Genomic DNA, 18931 nt, shown 5'->3' with positions numbered 1-18931 from the left:
TACTGTCGCATCGCATCCACTTTACAACGCGTCTACCTTACCATCTGCCTGCGACTTCCATAAACCTCTAAGCGCGCGATGGAAGTCTGAAAATCTGCGTCACTGCCCTCTATTATTAACACACTGTATTTGCTTTTCCTATCCTAAAAAATTTAAATGCTATCTCCATTTGAAGCGCCACATATTTTAGTAGTAGGTAGTCGAATTTCAGCACGCACCTTTAACTTTTCTAAGCTATGTGCGTTTTCAGCACTTAAAATATCACCTACTTCAATGCTGAAGGAAAACATCGTGTGGAAACCAGCACGCCTGAGAGTTCTCTGTAATGTTCTCAAAGGTGTGTGGAGGCCACCAATCTGGGCCAAAAGTATTAAATTTACGTTTTTCTTTTCGTATTCTTGTTTCATCATATCCGCCATATTGAAGTTTTCGTGACGTCACAAAGATGATCGAAATGCTTACACAAAACCAACGACACCTCATAAATCAAAACCTGATGATTACTTTGGGAAGTATCGTGGACAGATGAACAAACATACAAACACAAACAATCAGATTGCTAATAATAATAAGTCTTACGTGGTTAAGAAAGAATAAACTGGTAATCTAAGCTTTCGCTTGTTTAGCTTAGGTAATAGATAGCTTATCTTTTGACACTTATTAGCTATGCCTACTCGTTACGTAATTATAGTTAAAACCTATTTTTAACTTTATAAAGCTGTGACAGTCTAGTCCACCAATCCGCACTAGGCCAGCGTGGTGGACTCCGACTTTTTTTGCGTTTTAAATTAAATTTAAATTAAACGCCACATCAAAAAACAAAAGCAGACGAAGTCGCGGGCAACAACTAGTAATAATATATGTTCAGTCGATCGTCGTTTTAGTCAATGGTCTTCGCGAAAAGCTTCGACCAACATCTTAAGAAGCTTTCGCTTGGTTGTTGGATCAAGGGTCGGATACAGAAAGCCTTGAAACGGCGCGTATTGTGATGAGGTCCCTCACTCTGGAGCCCTGACCGCCAGTTGCTTGGGCATTCAAAAGCCCCGCAAGCAGAGGGTGGATGTACATTTAAAAAAAAAAAAAAAAATTATTTTATTTTTAAGCATTGTTAAGAATTAAAAAAAAAATTAAAAAGAATAAATGATTAAAAATAACTGGGGTGAAGTTCTTCTATTCCCTGTTCCCGTGCTTTAGCAGGGGGACACGTTAATTATATCCCCTGTCACCCCTGGCATTCATTCCTGCAGGGCTAGAACAGGCAGGGGACAAAAATTATATCCCCCGATAATATCCCCATATTATCGGGGGATATAATTTTTGTCTCCTGCCTCGTTATCTAGTGGTTACCCCTAATCGGTTTAATACACGACATCGTACCGGATCGCTCGGGGCTCGTCTCTGTTTGTACTATGGTAGTCCACGGTAAATTATAAATTCCGAATTGTCCTTGCGGAGAATCAAACCCCTCCCTGTAGGTTTTTATATCAAGAGACGATAGCTCTCATACCTGTGTCATGGACTTCGTCAAAGAGAAACGATTGAGATTTGAAATCGACTCTCAAAAGAGAATCAGCAGCGCCCATCGGTATCTAGGTAAAACAAGTTACACATAAACGTAATACACATAACACATAAACGTGAATGTTTATAAATATGGCGACGAATTTAACTATGGCGCGGTTTTTACGTTTCGATAAATTTGACCTCCGATCCTATTTTTCACGAGGGTGATGCAATCTATATATGTACCTATGTATCAGTACATAGTATATATAAATAAAATATATATTTTTTTATTATTGTGGAAATGTTTTAGCTAAAATATATCAGATGTTTCCTTGAAGGTGAAAAATGCATATAAAACCCACAAACATAAAATATACCGGAATGTAATTCTATAATATACAAAATTCATTTATTTCAAGTAGGCCTAGTTTACTAAGCACTTTTGAAACATCAAGTAAGTCTGTTTGTTCACTACAAACAGGCTCTACCAACAGTTCAGAAGGCAGATTCTACTGAAAAGAGTAAGAAACTCAAAAGATTGCTGTTTTTCAACATCATTTTAGAATTTTTCTTTCTTCTGAGAGACCGGAGCAGCCTGCTTCCAAGCACCCTTGTCGTTAGGAATTCATATGTAAATAGTAAACAAGATTGATTAGATATGTTTTAATACATTGTTTAAACTTAGGTAAATGTACCTCTAATATTACCTTAGGTGTCATGTTATAAAATCCTATAACCCATTACCCATCCACAAAATGTTTTTCTGTACTTTTCTCAGACGATAAAATGGAGACATCAGTAATTTATGTCAGTTTCTAGTCAGTCGAATGTCTACATCGACTTTTTATACCTATAAACGACCGAACTATACGGTGGCGTATTTTACGTACTGATTAAACTATCAACTTTGACGTAACTGTCAAAATGACATTATACAATCCTAAAGTAAGTACCTAACTTATCAGTGTAATAATTATAATACTCAGTTAATTTATATAATGAAAGCGATAGCCAGTGAAGCAGTGCCTGCCCGGTGGGTAGGACTCCGGCTTCACTTATAGGGGGCAGAGTTAGAATCCCAGCACGCACCTCTAACTTTTGTTTTTAAATTGCCCTCTAAGTTATGTACGTTTTAAGAACTTAAAATACCACTCGCTTCAACTGGAGTAAAGGTAAATATCGTGCGGAAACCTGCTTGCTTGGAGTTCTCCATAATGTTCTCAAAGGCCTGTGGAGCCAAACCGCACTGGGCCTGCGTGGTGGACTACGGCCTAAACCCTACTCATTGTGGGGGGAGACCCGTGGCCCTCAGGGCTGGGCTGGGTCGGTAAAGGACTGATGAGTCGATGACTATAAAAATTATGTAGTACCTATTTAGAACGTTGCTTTGGCAAGCTTTTTTTATCACACTCACTTACTTACCTAATAAGTAAATCTGTACCAGCTTGCTAGTCTTGAAATGTCGCTTTTAAATCATAGTTAACAGACAATAAATAACTATTAACTAAGCTCTACAAACGCAAGGTCAGTGAATAGTCAGTTAGTTTTTAGGTCACTAACGTTATATACTACTAGCGGAACCTCGCGGCTTCGTCCGCGTATGAGTCAATCGAGAAGCTAGAATAGATCTGACGCTAACATATTATTTTACGTGTTTTACTGAGTTAGAAAGTTGTCATTATTTTAGTTGATACTTACATACATCCATCCATACATCCATTCACACAAACTTTCGCATTTATAATATTAGTGGGATGGTACGCATGCATTTGATCGTTGTCCCATATGCCTTGTGACTGGTTGTGTTATTTGTGAAGAGTTATGTCCTTTATCTCCGACAAAGCATGGTTGATAGTATACACTTTCAAATAAAAAAAGAATTATAAAAATCGGTTCAAATTCAACGAAGCTATGAAGTCAAATTTATTAAAAAAAATATGTTTACTTACAGTAGCTTCGCAATATATTTGTAACAAAAAGATCTTTGTAAAACAAAACATTAATCTTTACAAAAAAAAATTGGATATAAACAATCGACTTACTAGAAACGATCATATCGTCTTAGGAAAGTACAGAAAACCTTTGTGGGGCTGAGTAAATGCTTTTATAACATGCTACAGAAAGTCATATTAGATTTACCATTACATAAGTTTAAAGAATGTATAAAAACACATTTAATAACAATGATTGTTAAATTGTTAAATTATGTTGGAAAAGAGCAACTGCTGAGTTTCTTGCCGGCTTCTCGGTAGAATCTACCTTCCGAATCGGTGGTAGAGTCAAAAAAACAGACATACTTGACGTTTCAAAAGCGCTTATAATTAGGCTTGCTTGAAATAAATGAATTTTGAATTTGAAGGGGTAGTAATAACTGTAGCTATAGTGATCTGCCGTCACCACACGGTGTGCCTTACTTATTTTCATTGATGGCAGCATAAATTAAGATAAATACAAAGTATAAACGCTCCGCGGGTATCGTCGCAGCGTGAATTGATCTCAATTACATCTCACTCTACTCATTAACACCTTTGACCCATTAGAATTGTATCAAGAACGCAGTATGTAAAGTGATCGCAATCTAATCTGAAGTTGGAAACACCGAACACGAGGCCACAGAACTAAGTAGATAGATAGATAGATAAATTCTTTATTGCACACAATTTATAATATAAATTGAAAACATAAATATAAGAAGAATAAAAATGCGCAAAGGCGGTCTTATCGCTTTAAGCGATCTCCTCCAGACAACCCTTAATGAAAGAAGAAAAGGAGTATGGAAACGGGATAGTGCAATTTTAAAAATAAATAACATAAACTACATCTACTATATATAACAATAATACATAAACAGCTAATACAAATACAAATAATACAGAAATAAATACATACACATATAAATATTAATATAATCTTAATATATATAAATCTCCTGTCACGATGTTTGTCCGCGATAGACTCCTAAACTACTTAACAGATTTTGAATTAAATTGGCACACCGTGAGCAGTCTGGTCCAACTTAAGAAATAGGATAGCTTAAATCTTTAATTATAGTCGCAATTTTATTTTATTGCAAATTATTTGTCTATAATTAATTGACAGTCACATGTTACACATATATATATATATATATATATAAGTAGGTACATACAGCACGGCTAGCATGGACAGGAGATAATTATATACCCGGGGAAAGGATACAAATTTATCTTCTCCCACAGCTTTATCAACTCTCAGAGCACTGGCGCACAAGTGGAAATAATATCCAAATAATATATGTGTAAATAAACAGGGGTAAACTTCTCCTATTCCATGTTCCAGTGATTTAGCAGATGGGCACGTTAATTATATCCCTTGTCAGGGGATAGAATCGGGGGATATAATTTTTACCTCCCGCCCGTGCTATCCCTGCTGGACCCTCATTCAGCCGCCACTGTTGTCCAAATACAAGTTAAAACGCCCCGCGCGTCTAACTTCACACCCGCGGAATGTTTGTTGAAAGATAATAATTACTTTCTTGGTCAATGGCTTATATAAAAAACGCAATTTTTGACCTGTCTAGCTGTGCATTTTACAAAGATTTCATTTATAATTTGGTCCTACATGAGTCTGACGTTTTATTACTTCGTTTTCCCATAGAGATTAGTCTGCCATCTATTCTCAGAAACGTACGGGAATCAGAATACGAATCTAAATGCTCAGTATCAAATCTTCGAGATGGGAGATATGATACCGTAGCACGAACGCAATTTCATCGTAAACGAAATCGGAGTCGATATTGTGAGGGATACATGTTTTGTGCTCGCATTCTTGTATCAAATTAGCGCTTATTACGGTGGACAATGAGTTATGTTTATTAAACTATCCATGCGCGTCTGTAATCCAAGACCCTGTGACGAGTTTGTATAGCAAGCTTGGCTAAAGGAAAAAAATCACTGAAGGTAAAGTTTGCGACTTGTAACGTGTACGTTTTTTATTTATTCCAGCCCTACAAGTTCTTCAAAAACTTTTGATTGCAAACTCACCTGGTGTTTATAACCGTATTAAATAAATGACTGGCACTCTAACTTTGCACAAGTAAACGAAGCGTTGGTCGGCCCCCAACGAGGTGGAAAGACGTTATCAAACGAGTCTCTGAGAGCCGCTGGAAACAAGCGGCCCAGGACCGTGGATTTTGGAACTCCCTACAAAGGACCTATGTCCAGCAGTGGACTTCAATCGGTTGAAGTAATGGTGATGATGATGAAGACTCCAAGTTTCCGGAGCTATGTGCGTTTTTATTTTTAAGCTATCATATATTACTTGCCGTAACGATGAAGGAAAACATCGTAAGACAACCTGCATGCCTGAGAGTGATTCAAACGCGCGTGAATTCTACCACAATGCAAATTAAGTGTCCTGTAGTGGGTCGGTTATGGGTTGGTGATATTGCCTGCTATTAGGTAGAGCAAGTTCTGGATTTTTTACATAATTATCTTCTTAAGCGCATAACAGTCCACTGCTGGACCAGGTCTGTCAAAAACCCTCTCGGGTTTGGATAGAAGCAGTTACTTTGCCAAAATCCATGATATATTATGAAAATTAAGCTTAATTTGCTATAGTCCGCGAAAAGCAGGAGAATCTATATGGTGTAATTTATAATTTCTTCAATTATTATACTCTACGCACGTTTCGCTCCGAAATCGGAGCGTCCTCAGGAGATGTTGACTTTACAATGAATAATTGTTAAGTCGCTATTAAGTGAACATTGCTGAAGATCTGTTTGGTGTGGAGTATAAGGATTGAAGAATTTATAAAGTACAACATACAGATTCTCCTGCTTTTCGCGGACTATAGCAAATTAAGCTTAATTTTCATAATACCTCTTGGGTTTGCCCATAATCGTCAAGCTGCTGCACAGAGGACGTTTCTGACCGTTCTCCATTATATTCCATTAGTCGCCTCGTACGACAACCGCGGGAAGAGCCGGTCTATTTTAAACTGTTCTTCTTTTAATTTTTCTAGAAGCCAACCGTATGTGGGCGAGCACCTCCTTCGTGGGCGTGCTACTCATCATCGGCGTACCTCTATGGTGGAAAACAACAGAAGTATACAGGTACTTATACATAATTTAATGGATAATATAACGAAGTCAAACCTGTATGTAAGGACACCGATTACGTAGTTTACTCTTGTTACATAGCTTGTGCAATGTGCACTTTAACAAAGGAAACTTTATAAAGGTGTGTTGAGTTCTCTAACGGTTCAGTGAGAATAGCATGCTGACTAAAACGCGCGTTTATGTGTGTATATGTGTGTGTTTGTAAACACATACACATATACACACATATTTATTTATTATTTATTTATTATTTATGTACCATAAATTGTGATTGTAAATATAAGATACATGTAGTGTACAAAGGAAAGCTTATCTCTACAAGAGATCTCTTCGACATACATACGAAGAAGAAAGATAAACACAAATAAGTTTTTGACCATAAGTCTTTGACAATAGAGCTATAATAAAGTTCAAGCTTATAATTTAAATTAATTATAGTCGAATTTCGACCAGTGGGCGATCACAATTAAGTATATATAGGTATATAATATACAAACATTTCTTATATGCGTTGGTCTTCTTCGACTAAACGTTATCCTACTAAGTGAAGTTGACTGTAACAATATTAATATTAGAAGTAAAAATAAACTTGTAGTGCAGTTTACTAGGCTGCGTAAAATTAGTAATTCATTAAAGGGTAATTGTATATCATTTAATAACAAATTACCAGATGAAATCCTTGAGATGTCTCTGAATAAGTTCAAAGTTTATATAAAACGTAAGCGTATAGAAAAATCCTATTATAATATTAAGGATTACATGTATGATAAAAAAAGCTTGGTAATGAATTGCTCTAACTTCATAACTCAACAGTAACTCGACTGTGAGATGGTGATAACAAGTTGTGGGCTCGTCTTAGACCAAGGCGCGTTTGGAACCCTCACAGCTTTAGTTTTAAGTTAAAGAATGCAGTTATCACCTTCACTAACATTAGTGTTACATATTAAATGTATGAACGTTTCAAAAGTGCCTGTGAAGGTCTACATGAATAAAACATTTTTTGAATTTTGAAGTCCGCTTTCCGGCATTTTCTCGCCCACTTTGCCCGGTCTTGAGCATCCGACTTCCGGCATCTGACTCTATTAGCTCTCAGATCTCTGCGTTCACTTTGTCTAGCCAGCGCTTTCTTAAGCGGCCGCTAATTTTAGCTCCATGGGCTGCAATGCTGAGACATCGGTTACCAGCGTAACTTGGCGGTCTTATGCAACATGGCCATACCATCTGCATCTGCTGCTTCATGCATCATATCTCCATTATCATATCCAATGTTATATTGAATGCCTTAATATTTATCATCAAGTTACTAATTAGTATAAGCGGATATTCCTACTGTACCTACATCTTGAAAAAACGTTTTATTTGTGGTGTTATCGCCAGTCATAACTTGCACTATCACAAGGTCCCCCACGTGAGGAATGATGGTGACCTCTCACTGATAACGACGGCTGACAAAATTGGGGGCAGCCAGGATTATCACTCTGCGTTTTTAGTGTTCATTGTTGACAAACTTTGTTAATAACTGCTAGGGTTGCCACATCCAAATTGTCCACCACCTTCACCATCTTCATTATCAGTAGCCAAGTTAAAGTGTGACTGCAGATGTGCCTTAGTTAGCCTTCGCTTCTGAATAATGACGGCCGACCGGCGCAGTGGGCAGCGACCCCGCTTTCGGAGTCCTAGGCCGTGGGTTCGATTCCCACAGCTGGAAAATGTTTGTCTGATGAACATGTGTGCTTTTTAGTGTCTGGGTGTTTACCTGTATATTATAAGAATTTATGTATAATCTATATATATGAAAGAGAAAGTGTGTGGGTATGTTCCGTATAGGCTCCGGAACGGCTGGACCGATTTCAATGAAACTTTCAGGGAATCTCTGGATTGACCTGGCGAGTAATCCTGTAAAGTTTGGTGACGATCGGAGCACTCCTATTTTTGAACTGTCAAACTGTCAAATACGGCTTTTATTTACTATGATGATATTCTATTGTTGGGTCACTGGGTGTACATGGGTGTAAATAATGTTCTTCACCCGCTTGAGAAGAGAATGAATACAGAGAGAAATAAATGATTTAATATATGATGAGACTTAAATTAAAAATTGATGATTGATAATGATGTAAGTTTATTGTTTAAATAAAATAAAGCAAAATCTAGCCCGGCGAAGCGGACTGGGTATGCTAGTTTATAAAATAAAGATATATTATTCCTTAAAATATTCATCAGTCATCTTAGTACCCATAACACAAACTACGCTTGCTTTGGGGCTAGATGGCGATGTGTGTTCTTAGTATATTTATATTTATTTATTATATATGTATTTATTTATTAATCCGTCACCTTAGTGCTTTTTTTTTAAAATCTACTGATGGTACAAGCAGAGTTTTTTTCATCTTGTTTACAAATAAAGCTTTATTTCAAAGACTATCCAATTTTTCATTATACATCAAGGAAGCTTAAATTTTTACAATCTTAATATTTATTTAAGACTGGTCACCAATTCAGATTTTATTGTACATTTTTTATTTGGAGATCGTAAAGTTTCTCAGCGGTTTCCCGCGTCATCTAAGGGTCGTAACGTAATATTTTGTTATAAGATATAGTTTTTAGAACGACATACCGACATATAGACGCAAACTTACCAGTCTCTCGACCTCAATGACGTCAAGTGTAAGCTGCGGGTCTCGAACGCCACAGATCTAATGCGAACTCATTTTAATTTTTCATTAACTTCATGATGCATATGCAAATAACATGTAAAAGGCAAAATGTCATCTCGGATATTATTAAACACTAGCTATCCCCGCGAATTTCATTTCGCCTTAGTATATTTTACATCTCAATGTCTTTATAAAGTACAATACATAAAACTCATCTTACTCCGGAACCTCTCTATAGGTCACATCAACAGTTTTACGATTAGGTATAGACAACTTGACGTGCGCTGTCAATTGTGTTTTGTTACTAATGAACGGCTAGATAATTGTTTTGATTTTAAATTAAAAAAAATATTGTATTTTAATACTTATTCTCCTATTCCGGATTAACAGGAATCAAAGATATCAAAAATAATGAAAATCGGTCCATCCGTTCTCAAGTTATAAATGGTGTAACTAACACGACTCTGTTTTATAGATGTAGAATATAGATATATATATAAGGACTGTCGAACGGGATAAACAGTATCCTATGTCCGTCTCCTGGCTCTAAGCTACCCACCTACCAATTTTCAGCCATATCGGTACAGCCGTTCTTGAGTTATAAGTAGTGTAACTAACACGACTTTCTTTTATATATATAGATTAGGCAGGTATTATGGGTAACGAGTGGAAAAGAAGTGTCATAGTAGGAATAACTAAGGGATGTTAAAATGCAAGATAGAATTTCCAAAAACGTAATAGCATCGTTCTTCTAGACGTCATCGTGGCTGCAATGGACAAGTTGAAAGCAAGGAACAATCATATATTTTTTTTTAATAATTCTGAATTGATTTTAATGCTTTGTTGTCATAAGGTATTCGGTTACTTTTGGTGATTGTAAGCCAACAAGGAGCTTAGCTGCTGCTGTTTACCTGAGCTTGTTAAAATTTTAATTTTATGATTTATGATGGGAAGTGCCAACCCTACACTGCATGATACAGAGTGTCCTTCATTGACGGCTCGTCGGTCAAAGATAAAGCGAGCGGGTATGAATGAGAAACATCTCGTTCTAGCTAGTAAAGTGATAATAATTAATTGCATCTCACGCTTTTAGACTTATCAGTAAAAAATATTAAATAAAACATTATAAGCTTTTTAAAACAAAAGCTTTGTAATGCACGTTAAGAGCTTTTGGGAGGGGACATATGAGATAGAAACTGACACAAGCGAGCGGAACAATAAGATAATATTTAACTCAAATAACCCCTGACTTTAAATATACTGCACAGTAGACTAACTACTAGTCAAAAATATCCTGTGCAATTTATTCACACACGGCATTAGTGTAACTTCTGAAAAGTAGCCTACGAGAGATTGATGTAGAGTATCAGAACTATTAGGATAAACGTAAGGTTTATTATTTAGTTTACATGGTAACTAGAATAGGTAAAAAAATGTATAATTTTTTCTATCCCACTCTGTCCTATACATTTATGTGTTTGTTTTTCTTGGTAACTTAAGGTTAAGGTAAAAAATGTGTAATGTGTTCTATCTCATTCTCTCGTTGGCGGAATCCTATACATTTATGTGTTTGTTTCTCTATGGACTTATTTTTTCGTTTCATCGAGTTTGAAATCACAACGATTCTAAAGTAGTTTCGCTTCAATAATTGGTTCATCCGTAATTTTTTTTAATAACCCTAAATCCATACGAAAAAATCAATATTTGATAATGCAAAACAAAACCAGAAGAGTTGTCTGGTGAAAATCGATTGTTAAATGTATGCCTAGGAATCTCCTTAGATCAAGTGCTACTTACTTAGCCATTGCATTGTTCATTAGTAAAAAGAGTAGGAATAGCGGTTTCCGTTCAGGTTTTGTTGACTGTATATAAAAAAGATTGCTTTAACCGGTTAATATTAACAGATATTCAGCAGTTTCCTCAGCCAATGTTCCATTACTAAACCATCGCTTGACGGCCATACTTTTGACGGCCGACTGGCGCAGTGGGCAGCGACTCTGCTTTCTGAGTCCAAGGCCGTGGGTTCGATTCCCACAACTGGAAAATGTTTGTGTGATGAGCATTAAGTGTTTTTCAGTGTCTGGGTGTTTATATGTATTTTCTAAGTATTTATGTATATATAATTCATAAAAATATTCATCAGTCATCTTAGTACCCATAACACAAGCTACGCTTACTTTGGGGCTAGCTGGCGATGTGTGTATTGTCGTAGTATATTTATTTATTTATTTATTTATTTATCGCTGACAGCTGTTACTGAGTTGATTGACCGCACCCGTTCGATCTCGCATGTCATTTTTCTTAGATTTTGCGACCACAAGAACACTTCCAAGCAAGAAACCTTCCTTGCTTTTTTTTTTTTTTTTGATCTTTATATTTCCAGGGTGGCCTTGCCGTACGACAAGATAAACGCATTCGACACGGAGTCCCACTTCATCACATCAGAGGTGACGGTGCTGGCGAACGATGATCAAACCGCCAACAACATTGCTGACCTGTTGAAGAAAGAGTTTGAACAATTTGGTAATAAACAATTACCATACAATCTCAGTTAACGTTACTCTGTTTGCCACAGACCTCATCTCCAAAAGTATTTTTCCATTTCAAGTCCGAATTTCCCACTCTGCTCCCATTGGCGGACTTAAACAATTATTTTCTCTAATATACCTTTAATGTATTGTACATTTTTCGTCCAGGACCATAGCTGAGAAAGTGTTAAAAAAATTGTTAAAGTAAAAGTGTTCCGTTAATATCGAGGTAATAGAACGAAGTCACTTTTCAAGTGTTTCCCGGATCTCACAATATTGCAAAAAAAAACAAATTAAATTTTTTTTTTTTCATGGAGACCAATCGCAGGCGTATGAAGCGTTCATACATATAATATATATAGGGTGCAAAGGCGGCCTTATCACTAAAAGCGACCTTTTAAAGGCAACCTGAGAATGCGAAGACGTGTTACAAGAAATAACATAAACTTACATGAACTTTATGTTATTTCTAGTAACATATTGATATAAATTATATAGGTATATATTAATTATTATCACTATCTATATATTTTATTGTAAGTTTGTTAAATGTACATATTATATTTGTATATATAGGTTTATGCATGTTTATTTGCAACACAGTACAGTTAAATGCACCACCTACCTCTCTTCTTGAGCTGTTTTTAACGCCTTGGGTTGCCTGGCAGAGATCGCTATAAAAGTGTATTCATTCATTCATTCATTCATTCATGAACATACATTTACATAATAACTACAGAAAAACATGTATAAATGTATATATACTAGAATAGATATTTATGATATATATTTCTGCTAGTATAAACTTACATAATACTTAATTACATATAATATGTTACCATTTATGTTAGGTGATGGTGATAACTACATTCGTTATCTTAAAACTAAGGTTAGAAGGTCTAAGAAGGGCCCATAGCCTATTAAGCCGGGGTTTTTTTTTATTATCCACATCTCACAGTCAAATTTCGCTATAAAGTTAGAGCAATTCATACCAAAGTTTTTTTACCATACATGGCTTAATATTATGATAGGATTTTTAAATAAGCTTGATCCGTCAATTATTACTATTAAATAAAAAAAACCGTGTGTGGTACCTACTTATTACACTACACGCGTTAGAAGTTCTACTTCTATGGCGTAACAAGATTAAAACTTTTCAAAAATTTTATCTTACGCCTTATTCTACGTTTGTAGAAAAAACGGCACCAACAATAGAAAAAACGTTATAATACTTTGAAAGTTTTATTATAACGCATTATCTAGTTACCTCATTATCGGACCACCAAGTTTCACAGGGTGCCGGAATTTTTGGGACGGTGTGCGCGCGCATCGTTAAAAGTGACGATGTATTCCTCTCTCACCCGGTTTCGCAACTACCTGCATCCTATTAAAATCGTGTAACCATGTGTGCGCGCATTTCGTTCATCGTATAATTTTACTTATATGTTTTTTCCTAACGCCGCTAAAGAAGTATAACTTCAATAAAAAGTTGCATTATATACCGCTCTCGATTAACAATTTGCAAAAACTCTTATTCCAGATGTGATAAAACTCAAGATTAAGAAACAGATACTCACGGAGAATCTGCGAAATGCACTGGATAAAGTGACCGAGGAACAAGAGGCCTTGGAGGAGGTGGATGCAGTGTTCAACACCAAACTCCACAACTCCTTCTATCTGGTGCAGAGGAAACCTCTGTTCAAGGACGTTTGGATCGGTACGGAAAGGGTGGCTTTCTTCAGGGATTCTAAAGGTAGGATTATATTTTTGGGAGTTCTGCCTCCTTGCACCGTTTGCTCATTTTTGATGATCCTTGGTCCAATTAGACATCAGCTGCCTGCTCTAGGTACTTAGTTTTCTTGTTGATAATTGTCATCATGATCTTCATCATATTAACCCTTTACCGGCTCACAACAAGGCAAGGGTCTCCCACAATGAGAAGGGGGGTAAAGGCAGTAGGCCACCACGCAGGCTCAATGCGGATTGGCGGACTCCACATACCTTTGAGAACATTATGGAGAACACTCACGCATGCGGGTTTTCTCACAATGTTTTCCTTGAACGTTGAAGCGAGTGATATTTTAAAGAAGTTAAAATAATGACGGTGCATAGACATAGTACATGTTTGAAAATTTAATTTATTTACAATGCACATAGAAATATAACACAATTTAAAATGAAAATGAACTGTATCTGTATACATAAAATTAATAATTTATTTGGGTGTGAATTGCTTACTTCATAGCAAAATATTAATTGTCTGTGAGAATGTGTTCTCCGTAACATTCCCATAGTCGCCTCGTACGACACCCGCGGCCAGAGGAAGGTTGCTTACAAATGTATTCAGATCTGCCGTCACCATACGGCACAGTATATAATAGAATATAATTTATATAATAATGAATGAATACACTTTTATTGCCCACCAAAGAAAAAAAGTAGTCACAGAGACATAAATACATAGCAAGAGAGTACAATTTGGTGGCCTTATCGCTACATAGCGATTTCTTCCAGGCAACCAATGCGTAAAAGGATAAAAATCATAGTATATATACAAATAATTTTATGTATATATATAATATCTTTGTTGCCAAAATACACTTTTTAAAGCTGTTACATATTTAAAAAGGTTTTAGTTTGCCATACTTGGCGTGCAAAATTGAAGCATCCTGCAAATAATATAACAGGAAGCAATAATTGAAAAGTAAAATTTATGTATTTCAAAATTCAAAAATAATGGGTCAAATGTACAAATGTCATTTTGTTGTAAAAATCATTAACAGTTTACAAATGCAAAAATAAAACAAGTCATGCACTGGCATTGTTTATTGTACGCTCAAACACGACTGCCAATGGTGGCGAGAACGGGCGGACTCCCTGTGTGCCGTCGTGCACTACATTTTGTAGTAATCCGCAAAATGCACTGCGCGCGCGCATATGTCGCTACAACAGTATAAAAGTTTTTATTTTAACAATTTTTTGAGTTCAGTTCAGAGTCTTAACTACAATGTATTTTATTATTCGCATAGCGGCATCAATCGTCGTTGAAGCGTTAAAGAACTGGATATACGAGCCATCAGTGCTGCATGGAGCCAGGTCTGAAAAGGCGGATGCGGCGCGGCAAGTCCGGTTCCCGAGCGAGGATGGCTTCCACGTGGTGTTGTCTGTGGTGCATCCGAAACCTCAGAATATGAAGGTGGACTTCACTGCCGGAGAGGCTGTCGAAGGTAACCATTTCAGAAATTATTTTCACAACTGTACTATTGTACCGAGGCTTACAAAACTGGGTGCGGTAAAAAGTACACCGCGTCTGTACTTCAAAAAATCAAGACAAAGATTTTTTTTGCGCAGTGGTGTCACGGCTTGCCCAGCACTTTGAACAATTCTCCATCACCTCCGTTACATTCCCTTAGTCGCCTCGTAAGACATCCGCCGGAAGAAGTGGTGACAACTGTATTCTGATCTGCCATATTAAGAAAATTAAGCTAAATTTGCTATTCTCCGCGAAAAGCAGAAGAATCTGTGTGGTGTAATTTATAATTTCTTCAATCCTTATAGTCCACACCAAACAGATCTTCGGCAATGTTCACTAAATAGTGACTTAACAATTATTCATTGTAAAGTCAAGATCGCCTGAGGATTGCCGACACCTGTATGTTGAATATTCTTTTTTTAAAGTTAGAAGACGAATAAGAAAAAGGTGATCTAGGTACTTTGACGATTCGTATTTTTTATTCTTTGTAAATGGTGCATTTTTTATCTGTGTATATTAAAAAAAAAATATTGTTTAGTAGTAGGAACTCGGACACGTCGCAGTCTTATATAAATTATACGCTTATTATCCCTTGCGTGGTGGGGCCGGGCCATTACCGTGCCCTGCCCGTGTACAAATTACGGTACGGTGACTTAACAATTATTCATTGTAAAGTCCACCAGAGAATCCTTAGGAGAGAAACCAGAAAGAAACCAGAGCATCCTTAGGATCTCCTCCTCTGGTTTCGGAGCGAAACGTGCGTAGAGGGTACATTGTAAAGATCTGTTTGGTGTAGAGTATAAGGATTGAAGAAATTATAAATTACACCACACAGATTCTCCTGCTTTTCGCGGAGTATAGCTAATTAAGCTTAATTTTCATAATACATCATGGATTTCCGCAAAGTAACGCCTGCTTCTATCCAATTTTCTGATCTGCCGTCACCACACGGTGTCACTAGCTACTCGTAGTTACTCTTTATTTGTGCGTAAACCTCAACGTTGCAGATTACATCGGTTCATTTGTGGATGAGCTGACGGACCTTCACAACTTCACGCTTAAGTCTCAGTGGCTCCACCTATTGGAGTTCAAGTTACAAACCGCAGAGGTAATATATAACTTTATTTATTTTATTATTAAATTTGTATTGAAATCATATTCCGAAATTCGGAAGCACTTAACTTCAATCGTGAAGATGGTTTTAAATAAGCAAGTGTGTGGAATCCAGTGGTAGAATTATTCAAACCAATAAAGCATTGTACAGCTTTTCAATTTAAAAGTGACGTTGTCAGCGTCATATGTCAAAGCGGGTAGTCAGATTCTGCCCCTGACATCCAACTTGACATCTCGTTACGCAGTCCCGTCGTAACCACGATCCATGCAACTGGGTCGAAATATCGACAAATCCAAAAATATTATCGTGGTATGTACCCGTTAAGCTATACTTAATAAATGTTGATTAGCCACGAAAATCTTAGTTTAAAATCTTTAATCATATTATAACTTGATATAATCATATTGATTATATCTCAGAGTATCGGAACAATCTTAAGTGGCTTTATATAAGGAATCGGCGTAATCTGTATGTATTATCCTGTACTCTACACGCTTTAACCTTGGACACCACCCTACCTTAAAGAACGCTTAAGATTTCTTGGCCCGTGCAGAGCAATCATTATTAGTAATATAAATAAATATACTACGACAATACACAAATCGCCATCAAGCCCCAAAGTAAGCGTAGCTTGTGTTATGGGTACTACGATGACTGATGAATATTTTTATAAATAATATACATAAAATACTTACAATAAACAGATAAACAACAGACAAACAACACCCAGACACTGAAAAACATTCATGTTCATCACACAAATATTTTCCAGTCGTGGGAATCGAACCCACGACCTTTGACTCAGAAAGCAGGGTCGCTGCAAACTGCGCCAATGGGCCGACAAAATAATCATGATTGCTATATATAATTATTTGTATATTTGCATGCCGAAATGGTAGAATATGTTGAAACTAGAACAGTTATTGTGAATTACATTTTATACACATATTTAAGCAGAGAAACACTATTTATGTTTCTAATTTATGTCTAAACTAATAGTATAACGAGGTGAGATTAGATTAATATTATTTATGTATAATTTTAGTTGTATGCATTGGATAAACTCAAAAACTGACTGACTGATTTAAAAATTCTTTCGGCTATGGAAAACTAACTAAATTCCCGGCTCCCAGTAACATGGGCTATATTTATCGCATAGATCGTTATCATAAACATGATAAACTCATTACAGGGCACAGGTTTTCTGTCAGAATGGGCAGGGTTTAGGCCGTAGTCCATCACGCTGGCAAAGTTCGGATTGGTACGCTGGATTGTTTGAGTTATGGAGAAGAACATACAAAAGCCGTGTACACGACTAATATTGAAGCGTCAAAAACCACTTTACAAGTGTTTCTCGAACACGCGGTGATACCATTTAGCAGTTGACGTTATTATTTTACCACTAATGCTCTAAGAGTTTACTATAAAATGGGAAGGTGAGCTAGCGTCATAACGCGGGTGTGAAATGAAACGTACGCGGGGCGTTTTCACTGTTTTGGACACATCATTGCTAAATGCAACAAACTTGTGGGATTTATTTTAAGGTCAACGAGAGATTTTACAAAACTATCAAGCTAAATACAACTTTATCAAACTATGGTCCGTAGTATAATGGAGTATAACTCACTAATATGGTCACCGTATTATACCATTCATTGCGATCGTTTAGAAGCTGTTCAAAAAAAATTTTTACGAATATTGTCTTATCGACATCACTTCGGCCATAAACGTACAACTTACCATGACAGGCTTGTACACTTTGGGATGCAAAGCTTGCAATTTCGTCGAAAATACTTTCATTTGATCTTCTTATTTAAGCTCATTAACTCCCAAATTGATTCTTCCGTCTTGCTCTCGCTCATTACTATAAATACTCGCGTTAATCCCAGATTAAAATATTTTAAACCATTTTCCCTAAGTGTCTACAAGAACAATACTTCCTTTTACAATCCCATCGTTCGCATGTGCCGCCTTTATAATGATTTAGTATCAAGTAATCATAATATTGACATTTTTAACAAAAGGATAAATATTTTTAAAAATCTAATTATTAAGCACTATTCCTCATAATCTTTAGGGAAATAATATATATATTATTATTTAAGTGTTTCTTTTTTGTTTCAACTTTAATTTTATCTTTACTTTCTGTTTAATTTAATTCCAAGTTGTGTACACATACTTTGGTTTGTAGCTTAGAACAAAACTTGTTATTACTTATATTTAGATCTACTTTTAGTTATTACCTGTTTCGTGTACCTAATAACAATAAACACAATGCACCGCTTGAAAAAATGGCTGACTGAGGGTATGTAATGTTGTTAATTCTGTGTTACAAACATCTCTGTATTCCAGGTCCTGGAGGCGTCGTCTTGGGGTCGTCACTTCCCCGCGCGGCACGACCTCCTACCGCAGCTGTTGACACGGCTGGAGGAGCGAGCCGCCACCCCGGTGTCCGACAAGCCCGTAGTCAACCTGGCGCTATACGTCGTGCCGTGCGACGTGGCGCCGCTCGCCATATACGATAGTAGAGGTCAGTGAACCAGCTGGGGGTAAAATTTAAGTTCATGTAGTTATGTCACTGGTCACAATATAAGAATCTATAATATAAGTTACGATGAACGCTTCATACCCGTCACAGCACGGCTAGCTTGGCCAGTTGACAATTATCTCTCCGGGGAAAGGATAAAAATGTATCTTCCCCCACAGCTTATCAGATCTCAGACCACAAGTGGGGTTGGCACACAAGTGGAAATAATATCCAAATAACATATGGGC

At 36.6% G+C, this 18931-nt stretch overlaps 1 protein-coding gene across 2 annotated transcripts in view; it reads left to right on the top strand.

Moving 5' to 3' along the window:
* The window catches only part of LOC120628448 (GPI transamidase component PIG-S), a 73752-nt gene that overhangs the window by 49431 nt on the left and 5390 nt on the right, over nt 1-18931 (top strand). For both annotated transcript variants that reach the window (XM_039896827.1, XM_039896828.1), the window contains exons 2-7: nt 6508-6598; nt 11645-11784; nt 13330-13542; nt 14819-15016; nt 16050-16150; nt 18509-18686. In XM_039896827.1, the coding sequence (XP_039752761.1) occupies nt 6508-6598; nt 11645-11784; nt 13330-13542; nt 14819-15016; nt 16050-16150; nt 18509-18686 (921 nt within the window). The remainder of the gene's footprint in view (nt 1-6507; nt 6599-11644; nt 11785-13329; nt 13543-14818; nt 15017-16049; nt 16151-18508; nt 18687-18931) is intronic.

Source organism: Pararge aegeria, chromosome 12 (assembly GCF_905163445.1).
Source record: "Pararge aegeria chromosome 12, ilParAegt1.1, whole genome shotgun sequence".
Lineage (NCBI taxonomy): Eukaryota > Metazoa > Arthropoda > Insecta > Lepidoptera > Nymphalidae > Pararge > Pararge aegeria.
The sequence above is the reverse complement of the archived record's forward strand: the minus strand, read 5'-3'. Positions and strand labels throughout refer to the sequence as shown.